This window comes from Hibiscus syriacus, unplaced genomic scaffold, assembly GCF_006381635.1.
Source record: "Hibiscus syriacus cultivar Baekdansim isolate YM2019G1 unplaced genomic scaffold, ASM638163v2 tig00110386_pilon, whole genome shotgun sequence".
Lineage (NCBI taxonomy): Eukaryota > Viridiplantae > Streptophyta > Magnoliopsida > Malvales > Malvaceae > Hibiscus > Hibiscus syriacus.
In genome coordinates this window covers 39,938-52,963 of record NW_024062716.1, presented here as the reverse complement: position 1 = coordinate 52,963, position 13,026 = coordinate 39,938, and the positions used below count along the sequence as shown (strand labels likewise).

The 13,026-nt window shown below is 33.0% G+C and overlaps 1 protein-coding gene and 1 pseudogene across 1 annotated transcript; both read left to right on the top strand.

Annotated features, from left to right (window-relative positions):
- Window positions 1-834: 834 nt before the first annotated feature.
- LOC120122328 lies at window positions 835-3,245 on the top strand (annotated as a pseudogene).
- Window positions 3,246-8,369: 5,124 nt separating this feature from the next.
- Window positions 8,370-12,664, top strand: LOC120122318 (plant cysteine oxidase 5-like). Its single transcript, XM_039141467.1, has 5 exons — window positions 8,370-8,822; window positions 10,154-10,298; window positions 10,499-10,642; window positions 12,101-12,304; window positions 12,423-12,664. Exons 1-5 carry the CDS (start codon window positions 8,718-8,720, stop codon window positions 12,539-12,541), a joined length of 717 nt encoding a protein of 238 aa, XP_038997398.1. The 5' UTR covers window positions 8,370-8,717; the 3' UTR covers window positions 12,542-12,664.
- The last annotated feature ends 362 nt before the right edge of the window (window positions 12,665-13,026 follow it).

Below are 13,026 nucleotides of genomic sequence, written 5' to 3'. Positions count from 1 at the left end.
AGCAATTCAATCCATTTTTCATTCAATATTCATCTTTTCTTTTAAGAACACTACTTGTACTCAATTGTATTCATCTTTGAGAGTTCTTTTGTTTGTTCTAGAATTGTGCAAACATCTTTCCTTGTGAGGATTTCCTTGTAAGTTTGTAAATTTGTAATCTTCTCTTTGAGAAAGAGTGTTCTCAAGAATTGGGGTATATTCTTGAGGGAGTTGTAAGGTTATCTCTTTGGCCTCAAAAGAAAGAACAAATTAGTAAATTTGTTGGAAAATCCTTAGTATGGATAGCTAAGGTAGTGGACGTATACTTTGATTGAGAAAGTCGAACCACTCTAAATCGCTGTGCAATTACTTTCAATTTTTTGCAAAAGCTTCCACAAAAATTTTAATTGCCAATTCACCCCCTCTTGGTCGATTCTGTCGATCGATTAACTCAACAGATACACCTTTGGAACATTTTTCATGTTTGGTAAAGTTTACTAAAAAAACTGCGTACCTTTTATTTGATATAAGGATTGAATGTAAAGAGACGAAAAACAAAATATGGGTTCTTAAAGAAAACTTGAGACTTTTTCGTGTTTATTAGTTTTGTCAAAGATAGGCGGTATGGAAAGAGCTAAAATTTGAAATAAATTTAATAATTTTGTTCTAATCACGTCATTATGAGAAGTATGCCTTTTGTTTTATATGATTTCATTGCTGCTTTTGATATTCTTAGCGATAACTGTTGGTTTTTTATTTTATTTTGACTAAGTGTGCAATAGGGTATTGTTTGAAGTTTGAACAATCTTGCTGGAGTAAACCGGGAAAGTCTTAGATCATTGCATTGCTTGGCGTTTTATTTTTTTACTGTTGCTACTGCTATGGCTATGGCCAAGATTCGGAGGAGTAGCTTCTCTCGAAACCTTTCCATTGCAGCCCATCTCTAGGCCCTAGACTTATGTGGGCCTAATGGCACGGTCTTTCTATCTTGTGGGATACACGACCTTGACAGTAATGCATACATATAATTGCCTAACATTCTTTTATCACTAACTTGAGTGATGTGTTCTCTTATTCGATAGTTTTTACTTGTTATGCAGAGGTACTGGGTAGTGGGTTCCATTTGGGAAGTCTGGTTATGGAAGATGCAGAAGCACCACATCACATGCTTTTGTTGAGGAATTTCATGGCTCAGGGACTTGTTCACGGTCAACCTCTTCTCTATGCTAGTCCAGCCAGAGATCCAAGGGGATTTTTGGGTACTTTGCCCAGTCCTACTATATCCAAAGATGAAAAATCCCAGGAACCTGATCCAAATCAAGTCCCTTTATCTTTGACACTTATTTTCTTTGGTTTCTCAAGTTTGTTTGAATTATCTTGTGTTTAAATGCTCAGATTGTGAATGTTGTATTCAAAAAAATTGCAGGAGAAAGGTCTGAGAATTGTTTGGCAGTATAAGAAGTATGATAGTGAAAATCAGCTCACTTTTGATGGCCAAAGAGGTAGTCTATCCCCATTACACTCCTCACTTTTCAGTTTTTGTTTGAAAGTGCATTATTCTTAACCAATGCTCAAGCTACTGTCACGTTTTGTTGTTTGTTTGAAAGAGCCCTGTTCTTAACCAATGTCCATGCTATCACTCTTCAGCTACTTATTTGAAAAATGCCCTGTTCTTAATCAGTGTTCATGCTATTTTCTTTTCCAAAGTACAGGTGGTCTCTCTTTATGTGAACATGGTACAGATGGAAAACGTGAGTACTCTAATGAATTTGACTTGCGGAAGCCCCTAGAGAGGCACTTAATCAATGGCCAGCGCATAGATTGTGTTAGCATCCAAGATTTTTCTGACCTTTCCACTCTTCAGGATCGATGTGCAACATTTTTATCTCAGTTCCCACAGTATCATTGTTTGCCTTCTTGTTCATATATTAATGATATTGGAATTATTTGATCATGCTGGCATATTTGCTAATATCTTTCAGTTCCAACGGAATTATTTGATTTTATTATTACTTGTTATGTCATCTCCCTTATAGCTGCATGAAGAATCTTGTATGAAGCTCCAAAATCTTAATTTTAGTGTCTTTGACTAACTTGCCATTACCTTTCTTTTCCTTCTTTCCATTTGGTATACTTGTCGGTCATTCCTCTTTTTCGGCAATCTTATAGAAATGGTGGCATTTCTTGTGTTGGTCGTATCGCTATCCAATCATTTTGTGCTCCACGGTGTGCGTATTCCAACATGGTTAGTGGAAGATTTTTTACATTTATTGAGCTATTATAAATTCATGTTTCTTTTCCTTACGAGTGCTTAAATATAAGATGTTTTTGGACCATTGAAGTTGTAGAAGTCATAGTTTTGAAACTCACTTTGATGGCATGCCATTTTTAAAGGGTCATAATATGAACTATTGCAGGAGTGGGAATGCTTAACTACTATTAGATCTCTCAAAAGCATGGTACAGTCTTCGAATTTGGTAGCCATAATAACCTTACCTCTTTCCTTTCTTTCACCATCCTTCTGTAAAAGATGGAAGCACATGGAAGACACGTTGCTTTCAGTCAAAGCAATTCAAGGTTTATCGTCAGTCTACCTCGTGCTCATCATTTTCACTTATTGGTTCCAAGTTTGTACCGACTTGTTAATATTTTGGATTCTTCCTTCAGATGAAGTCAAGAAGTTGGCACTACTCCTCACTGTTACCAAGATATGGTTGGCTTTCTGAATGTGCACAAAGTGGCAAGCATCAACACACAGGTTCGTAAGCATTAATCTTCATCCCAGTCTTGTACAGCTTTGATGCCTTATAAATGATAAGTGATTCTTGATTAGTCTGTGGAATGTAGATAATGTTTTTCATTTGCTTCAATTTCCAATGCTTAACCCCTCAAGTTTATTCAATATGCTTAACTACTACTAGTAAAACTATTATGCTGATATTAGATTTTAATACCCTGAAATTAATATGATCACAATAACAATATTTCTCATTGTGTTTCTGTAATTGGCAGTTCAATTTTATAATAAAATGTACCTAGTAGTTACTGCTACTATGATTGCTTTTATATTTTTGTTTCTATATTGTATGTGCTTATATTTTTTAAGTTGCTTTGCGAATTTTGTGTTTTTTAGCCACAATTGTTAATGGTGCTTCACTTTTTCCTTGCAGATATTTGACATCATTGGTTATCTTTATCAATATCTTAAATTATTGCGTCAACTTTCCCCTCAAGAATGGATATTTAATGTTGTTTTTGATAAATAAAACAAGGAAGCTATATTTATTTCTAATTTCTGGTATTTGTTGCTGCATTCCATTAACTATTCCTTTTGTTTCTTTGTTGCAAAATTTGCTTGTTTATCCACCAGAACATGTTATCTTTGGAGACTATGTCTATGAGTTATGGGATGAGGAGACGATAAGAAAGATTCTAGGTTTCTTCACTCCCAGAAACATGAGAATTGATGTAGTAACAAAATCCTTCAAGCTAAATGGTACCATGTTCTGTTCTATTTAGTCATCATGTTCTTATTGTAAAATATTGGACCATATTTCTATATTCCAAGAGTCTAAGAACAATGACGATCTAATTTGAAGTCATATGGCTTTCTTTGATTTGTAACTACCGGTTGGTTGGATTGTCCCTTTTACATTGTAAATTCCCACAATTATCATGTTTCTTATGTTATGTTAATTTTGTTTAACTAAAATGTGCTTAATTTCTTTTATTTATACTGATAATTATGGGAAAGCAACTGAGTTCATATACTCTCTGACACACAATGTGTGTCGTCTTCATTTATGACAAGGGCTTCAATGACACGCAATGTAAGTCATACATGCATGTCATAAATTTATGACACACAAATGTGTGTCATCTTCATTTATGACAAGGGCTTCAATGACACACAATGCGCGTCATAAATGCGTGTCATAAATTCGCATCATAAATTTATGACACACAGTTGCGCGTTATCTTAAATTCATGTCGGTGGCTTCAACAACAGGCAAATGTGTGTCATGTGCACCCATAGATGACGCGCAATGCGCGTCATTAAAGGGATTTTTTCTACTAGTGTCATTAAATTTGCAAAACACCCTAAAATGTTAAATCATGATAATCTATTAAACTTTACATTCGAATTCACTTTCGAGAATACTAGTAGTAGAATGGGCGCGAAGAGTACCATTTTATATAGGTAGTGCATCCAAAACAACATTCGAACGAAACGTGAACTCGAAATAAATCGAGCCTTCTTCTAAAAAATAATGATAATGATTTATTTGTTCTTTCTATTTTAATTTAAATAATGATAGTGCATGTTGCTTTAAATAGTATGTTATCTTATGTAATCATTGATATTTAATTTTTATTCGATTTATGTTCTTTTTTATATAACATTAATGGGGGAATACTCTTGAATAAAGAAGAATATATGAGATAGTTTTCCCATTGGACGATGTGCAAATCCCGTAATTTCTTCCCAAATTAAAGAATTTTTCCTAAATAATAGTTCGAAAAAAATTAATTAAGGTTCAATAAATGGATTATATTCGAATTTGTAGTTTCTACTGCCACAACAATATATAAGCGAATAGGTACCAATTTTGGGCATTGCGGTGGTATTTTTCTTCCCCATGCGTAATCGACTCCCGAACTCGTTAAAATGATTTTTTGGTAAATGAAGACCAATTTTATGTCTTTTAAATGATTTTTAAAATTCGCTTAAAAGATATTTTTAAGGTACTCGACCTACCTATTTTAAAGGCCAATGGCGACTCCAAATCAATCTAATCGAATTAATTTAAAATGAATATTTTCAAAAAAAAAAAGTCATAATCAAATCTTCTTTTAAAATGTCAAAAATGCTTTTAAGATAAAAAGGACATTACGACTACGGATGGGCATGGGACTCGAACCCGACGGGTTCTTACCCGACCCGACCGATCGAGTTGGGTTTTTAAAAAAAAATTGGGTTCAGGTCGGGTCGGGTCGAATTTGAGTTTAGGGTGAAAAATACCCGACCCGACCCGATCCAGAAAAATATAATTTTACCTTATATATTTAGGAATAATTTCAATAATACCCCTCTATATTATTTTTTTTCAATTAAATCACTGTTTTTATTGAATAAAAATAATTTTTATATTTTGGGTCGGGTCGGATCAGGTTTGAATTTTATCTCAAAAATCGGGTCGAGTTTGGGTCGGTTCAGGTGAAGGATGTAAAATTTTTGGGTCGGGTCAGGTTGGTCGAAACCTAACCCAAACCCGACCCATGTCCAACCCTAGTTACGACACCTAATGACCTATTGCATTCATTTGGTAGTTCTGTATTACTAAGCTTCTCGAAGCTCACTCTGTTACTTACCATTATAGGTTAAAGGAAATGACATTGTGCTGCTTTTGACATCAGTCTTGGAAGTTCTTTCTTGCATTGTTTGCGGAGTACGGTTCACTGGGGGCATGTAGGTCACATATGTTTTTATATTGGAGTTTGTAACTTAATTTGATAATGTGTATTACTTAATTATGTTTTCAATATATGAATGATTTTCTGAACTTGTATTTTTATTTATAAATTGTTTTACAATTTTAAACAGTTTAACAAAAAAAATTAAATTTCCCTGAAATTTTAGTATAGGTCGCTTCGGTGGCTCTAATGTAACACATCAAATCGGATCATGTCACCCATATCAGTCTGAGGATGTTACATTGTTAATTAAAAATCTGAATTGTTATCTTATATTTTAAAAACAAATATGAATTTTCTATTTTTGGAATTATTAATTAAAAATATTGAAATATATATATTAAAATAAAATTTTTAGTTATAATTGATTGGTCAAATAAGCTATTTTTTAATTAATTTAGCATGCTATGCCACCCCCTTGACAACATTTAATGTTTGGTATCTATTTTTTAACAAAATTCAAAATTTAATGTCTATTTTGTAACTTTTAAAACTCTAATGAAAAATAACATTATCTTAAAAAATTAATGATCATTTATGAATTTTAAATTATTAAAATATTAGTAGTGCATATCAGTATATATCATTAGTTATACATATCGATGTGTGTCATGTATTGTGGACTTGTCCCTTTTCTTGTTATTCTTTATCGCACTATTGTAATAACATTCAAATTATATTATGTGAAAAATAAAGTATTCATCATTTAATAATTAATTAAAATTTAGAAAATAATCTTTAAAAGTAAAACAAATAAAATTAATAAAATATATTTTACAATGATTTTTAATGAGTTTTTCTTTTTAAGTATCTAATTAGTAGCTAAAATTAAAATTTAATAATAACCGTTAACATAATATATCAAATTTTGAGTATCTAATTAATATTTAATTTTAACTCAAATCAACTTGACTCAATTGAATAAGTAAAAACATTACAACAAGTTGAATGTTTTATATGGATTAAAAATATTTTTTATGCTCAATTGATCTCAATCACGTTAAAATCTTTTCATGGGACAAATCCACCTACTTGGATGGAGAAATATGTAAATGAAAAAGAGATGACGACGAAGAAGAATTTTTTTGTAGTAAATTTTATTCATTTTTTAAATTATAATTTTTAAAATAAATTATAAACCATTTGAAGCCTTATCTTCTGCCCTTTTATCTTCTTGATCACCATACCTATCTTATTCATTATCCCTTTCAACACAACCCATTTATGCTCTATCCATTTCAACATCACTCATTTCTACTCATCTCAACATTACCCATTTTCACACTACTTCTTCAACGAGCTCACTTTCTGAAGCTCTTCTTTGGATTTACAGTTGGTTCATTGTCTTCGATTCCCTGTCGACAGAAGCTAATAAGTCGGGTTCTGATAACCTGCCAGCCTTTTTGGTCACAACCCACTCATAAGAGCTACTCAAGTGGAATAGTCTTGATACTATTGCAATGAATTTGGTAACAGATATAGTATTTTCGAATAGTAGATAAGGAACAATGAAAGGGAATGATTTTGGGGCAAGAAGAATATTGGGGAATGACATAAAAACAAGTGCATAACAAATAACCCAAACAGGAAGCTCGACCTTCGGTACGAACATGGTTAGAGGAAGAATTGCGCAGAACAATGTGAAGAAGTAGAACGAAAGGATAAGTTTCCTCAACAAAAAAGAATAACATTATTAAATTTGCTTTCTTCCATATCGCTATCTGCAGAATTAAAGGTACTTTAGTATACTGTAAAGAAATCATAAACCCCAAATACTTAAAGTTGTGTAACAATTTTACCTTGAAACCATCGATGTTGTTGCTTCCTGTATGCTTCATATGACTCAGGGACTTTACGACGGATCTAAATGTTTTACGCAGTAAACAAATAGTCGTCATGGGATTCCCTAAATCTTCCACTGAAAGTTTACACGCCTAAACTTGATCATTTCTAGATATTATTTTTGAATTTGAGTTTTTACTGAAAAATAAGACTAATCTAAGTAAACTAAATGCGACATAAAGAAATTAGGATTGCATAGAATGGGTTTGTACCTTTAGGTCATTAAGGAAGATGAATTTCCAACCATTGAGACGTCCTCGAACATCTATGTTCATGTCTTCTACAGTTGTTATTTCAAGTCAGCCTCTAGATTCTTCAAGAGCTTTAATTCTCCAAACTCCATCAGTTCTGTTGAAACCAAAGAAATTTAAAAAGAAATTCCATTAACTTGCTGTTCGACTACGAAGTGGAAACATAAGTTAATGTTCTGGAGACGAGTCAACAAATTCTTGTCCTTGTTAACAAAACACCATCTAGCCTGAACTAGCCCTAACCTAGAATTGTCCTACGAGACAAGGAAGACATACAAGGTAAAAAGCCTGATAAGCTGATAATAGATAAGGAACTTGAACTGAAACGATTCTAGTTTGTATCTTTTCACCTTGAAATGTGGCACAGTTTGCTTTAGAAAATGTGGGTTTTTTCATCTTCCATTTTCACCTTAGTTGGATTTTTTCTTAAGAATTTTCTAAAAAAATTTAAACCAAAAAGATGAATGAAAATATGTTAAATTAGGTTTAGAGATTGAAATTTTATTTAAAGGTGAAGAGATGATTGTTTAAAACTTTTGGTTTTTCACCGTAGTAATTCAAGTAAACAGTTATTGTATTTTTATTCATATTTGTTAACAATTGTTAATGTGAGTGATCAATTTATAACAAATCAATAATGTTTATCGTAATTTTGATTCATTATTTTCTCTTCTCTTGTAAATCTAAAACCCCGAGAAAATTTAAGAAGTGAGAATTAATTGGAATTTAGTTTATTTGAATTACATAGCTTTTTCCAGGATGGGTTTAGTATTTATTGTATTTGCTTGCAATCTTGCATTTTCTCTTTTGGGAGGGTTAATGGTAAGAGCAAATTTATGCATTAAATTCTTGAAATTTGAAGTAAGGGAGGCTGTGCTTTTTATGCTTATTAGTCCCCGTTTTTGTTGTAACTGAATTAAATAGATTTACTTTGGCTTTCATGTGTACCTTGTTAGATGGGGTGGTTGTAAGTGGGATTAGCAGGCAGAGATGATGAAATAATTGCCTTGCAGATCTGCTACCGTCGGTTTACTTTGCAGATTCAGTTATCACCAGATTACATCATTGTTGTTACTATCAACCAGTAACTTATTTGCACAAAGGCGTTACCAACTTCCTGATTTAGAGGTTTTTGGTCCCTTCAGTTAAGTTGGTACCGTCTTTACAAACATGCCATATTATATACAGAGGCTTCATAATACTTGCAGAAAGTCATTCTCTCCCAATGGCCCTGTTTCCGATGAAGCTCTTGAAAGAGTTCGTACTATGCTAGAGGTATTCACTATTGATTCTTTCTTCGTTCTTGCTTGTTCGTTGAGCTTATGGTTGAACTCAGTCTTCTTTGCTTTATTAGTTATTATAACTGAGATATAATCATGTCGAAAGTAATTCTCAGTTTTCAGCATGTTTTTGGAACTAGTGATTTTTAAATACTATGGAAGCTATTTTTTTAAGCATTTGACCGTGTTGTTATTTTTTTCATCAAAATTAAAACGTGTGAATTTACTATTAGGTTAATTAATTTAATTCAGCTGGATCTTTCTTTGGATGACATCAACTATATTAAGTTGCTTCATGCTACTCCTAGTATGTCAATGATCTACCAATAAATAGCACCACACGTTTTGGCTGATCAGGATACCAAGTTTCCATGTGCTTATAATTAAAACCAAGAAAAAAACAATAAAATACTTTCATTTTTGGGGATGTTAAGCTTGTTCAAATTATTGTCCTACAGGAAGAGGGTCTGACATGATTTAATGGGCAAAATGTTTCCATATTTCACGAGATTTTATTACAAAATTATGAACTTTTATCGACAAAGTGAATTTTAGTAGTGAGAAGTCTGTTATCCCTCCCACCAAGACCTATTTCAAAACTTCATTATGCTTTCAATGAAGTAATCTTCCTTTTCTCTTGTATTAAAGTTAATGATATCAACTATCATATCTGATGGCAAATGATCATTGCTAGTTGACTTTAGGCATTAAAAATCAACCTTCAAAATATTAGCTCCTAGTCATCTTTGAAGGACTTGTATCTTTGAGCATTTAGCTTGCTGCATGACAAGTTAAAATCGCAAAATTGTTTTGCTTTCTCCAAATTGAATGTCCACTCAATTATTGTGGAAAATTTTCCGTTGTCTACTTGCTATACACAATGACAATTATTTAGCATTTGAGTGTTTCTAGATATAAAATAGAAAACAATGGTTGCAGTGTTCTGTATTTTTCCTTTCTGTTATGTGGCCGGAGGATAATCTATGTACACTAACTGCGAATCTTTTTTTCCTATAATAGAGGTAAATCAATCCTTGTGAGTGTTGTAAACTATTGTTAGACTAATGGTATCAGATTAAGATGTCATTGAGAATGATTATATTATTCTAAGTTTAAATACTAATTACCAGGATATACCATAACATTAAAGTGCTCTTCTCGGTGGAGGCGATTATTACAACTTTCGTGTTGTTCGATTAACTGTGCTATTTTTTTAACCACGGAATATGAAACTCCTTGAATTTTTAGTTTCCACATGAAGTGATGAAATCTAGTTCCATAGCTTATTCAATGCATTTTAACATATAATGTCATTTTATTTCAGAGAAAATGAAGCCTTCTGATGTAGGTCTGGAACAGGTGGCGCAAATGGTACGTAATTGGTCTAGTCTTGTAGAGCGGAATGGAACCCTTCTGTCTTTGCCACCAATTAAGTATCTGCACTTGCATGAGTGTGGCAGCTTCTCTGTAAGCACAAACTTTATGTTACCTATCACCTTTATTACTAAAGATATTTTACTATTATTGAGGACATCACTTTTTTAGAGTTTTAAAGTGAGGGAGTTGCATTTAGCTGGAAATCTCCTAGAATTTATTAAAATGAAGTCTTAAGTTGCATTACAAGCTATCGTCGGGCCTTCATTTTCTTATTTTCTCTTTCTCCTCATATAGGAATTTTTTGTATGCCACCTTCCTCTATCATACCTCTGCACAATCATCCAGGAATGACAGTGCTGAGCAGGCTTATCTATGGCTCATTATACGCAAAGTTGTATGATTGGCTTGACCCAACAGAGGCTGAAGATCCACTACAAGGTGTGTTTTAACATATCCATGTTTCTTTGATGCATGTTAACTAAACCAAAACTAAGGATGTCCATAGAATAATATTCTCTTATGTATAAATTTGTTATCAAATTTATATGTTTGTATCCCATTGACCCATTGATGATAACATCCTTTATATTCCTTGAAACCTCATGAGTCCCTTTTCTAATTTATTATTCTTTCCCAAATGCCATTGTTTCAGGAGTTTTTTTCCTGGTAATTTGTTCCAGAAGATTAGTACATGGAGTTCTGTTAAACTTATGATGTTAGAAATCCTATGTAACTGCTGTTCTTCCAATTATATTATAGGATTAGTGTTCATTTAAAATTTGAGAGAGAAATGGGCCCTTTAGATCTACATTTGCTTTGTGATATACAGTTTTGTATAGCCTGCATTTAATTTAGTTATGTACTGGTGGTTTGTTTGTTTAAAAATAACAGAGAAAATATTATGAGATTGAAATTTACTTGATCGAAAAGTTGGTTGGAATAGGAGGAAGAAGACATAGGTAATACTGAATGTGCTAATTGGTGGCTGTCTCCTTCTTATAGCTAATGACTCTTTAAATAGGGTAGATGTATTGTAAAGAGCCTTTTTCCTAGAATCTAAGGAAATGAGAGGCCTGTTCAATTCCACATCTTTGTTCAGATGTAGTTACTTCCAGCTTATTGAGAGTGCTTGTGATATATCTTCTTAACTGATTTGGTGAAATATTTGGAGGCTGCTGAACTTATCTTGGATGTGCACAGTTATATTCAAATGGAATTTCTATATATAAATAAAGAATGCAAGATATTGTTTGAAAGCAAACCAGACCAAATGAATGATTATAGAAGGCAACCAAAGGATATCTTTTGACCTTTGATGAGATTTTAATTGAGTTCAGCTTGGGTTTATAATTAGAATTTTTAAATGGAATTTGATACCATCCAAGTCTTGGCCCCCGATTAAAAATTAGAAACAGGGATACACAGAGCTGTTTTAGTTATAAATTTAGGATCAAATAATTTCTTGGGGTAAATTTGTTTGACTTCAACTTGGTGCTCACAGAGTGTAGGGAAGTCGACAAACTTGCTAATGAAGAAAGTTGCTATTCCATTTAGGGGTTTTATGGTGTAATCTGACATTTCAGAGGTGTGGTAAGGTGGTTGCCCAGTGAATGCTGCTTTTACTTTTTTAATTAATTAATTTATTAAATCTGGGTTGGATCTTTTTCTGACTAACAGGAGTAATTATTGGTGGCCAATGGCAACTGAACCTACCTATCTATCACCAACTAAAGTAGTTGCTTGTTCTACAAATGCAATAATATTGATAATACAAAGTGTTGATGCATCTTTGATTTTGAATGATGTGTTTTCTCTTCAGCCTTCCATGGGTATAAGGGAGTTATTTTATATTTCTTGAATCTTTGACTTGGTTTGGTTATTCTTGGTGGTTTGTAGCAAGAGCTGCAAAGCTTGTTAAGGATACTGAGATGACAGCTCCTTGTGCAACCACAGTACTTTATCCCACAAGTGGAGGCAACATTCACTGTTTCAGGGCGAGGACTTCCTGTGCCATTTTTTATATTTTATCTCCACCATACTCTTCGGAGAATGGAAGACACTGCACTTACTTCCGGAGATCCCCAAGAAGGGATTTACCTGGTAAGAAATATAATTTTGAGCCTAGCCGTTGATGGTAGGTTGTAGTTATAATAATGTTGTGTCATGAAGAGAAACAATACTTGCTATTTTCTTATTGACTTGCTTATTTAAAATGAAGGGGGCATTGAAATGAATGGAGATGAGTTCTCGGAAGTGACTTGGTTAGAAGAGTTTCAGCCCCCCGACAACTTTGTGATTTGGAGAGGGCTGTACAAGGGTCCTGTTATTAGAACTTGAAATATTCTTGTACCATCCATCCAATATTCTAATGAACAACAAGAAACATGAATGGGACCATAGAAGTTAGGCATTTGGCGTTGTACATATTACCACACCAATTTAAACCTGTGATTTTACTGATGAATTCTTTGCACTTGATGAATTCTTTTTTACTTTTATCTTTTCGATTTCGTTTGCTGAACAAGGAGAGTTCATGATTGTCTTGTTTGTTGCCTCGGTGATAATTTTGGCTACTATATTCACCAAAATGTAACATCCAAGTTCGGGTCAGAATGGACAGATTTGGCAAAAAGGAGAACCTGTTATGTAAATCATTCATCTTTATCTTTCCTTCTTTCTATAGAAAAATCCCCCTTACCTTTTTAGCATGATTTGTGTAGAACCGTGATTTTTTCTTAAATAACTTGTCATATATCTCAGCTGAAGGTACCAGGGTATGATGAGAATTCTTTTATTATTTCTGAAGTTCAGATAATCAGGAG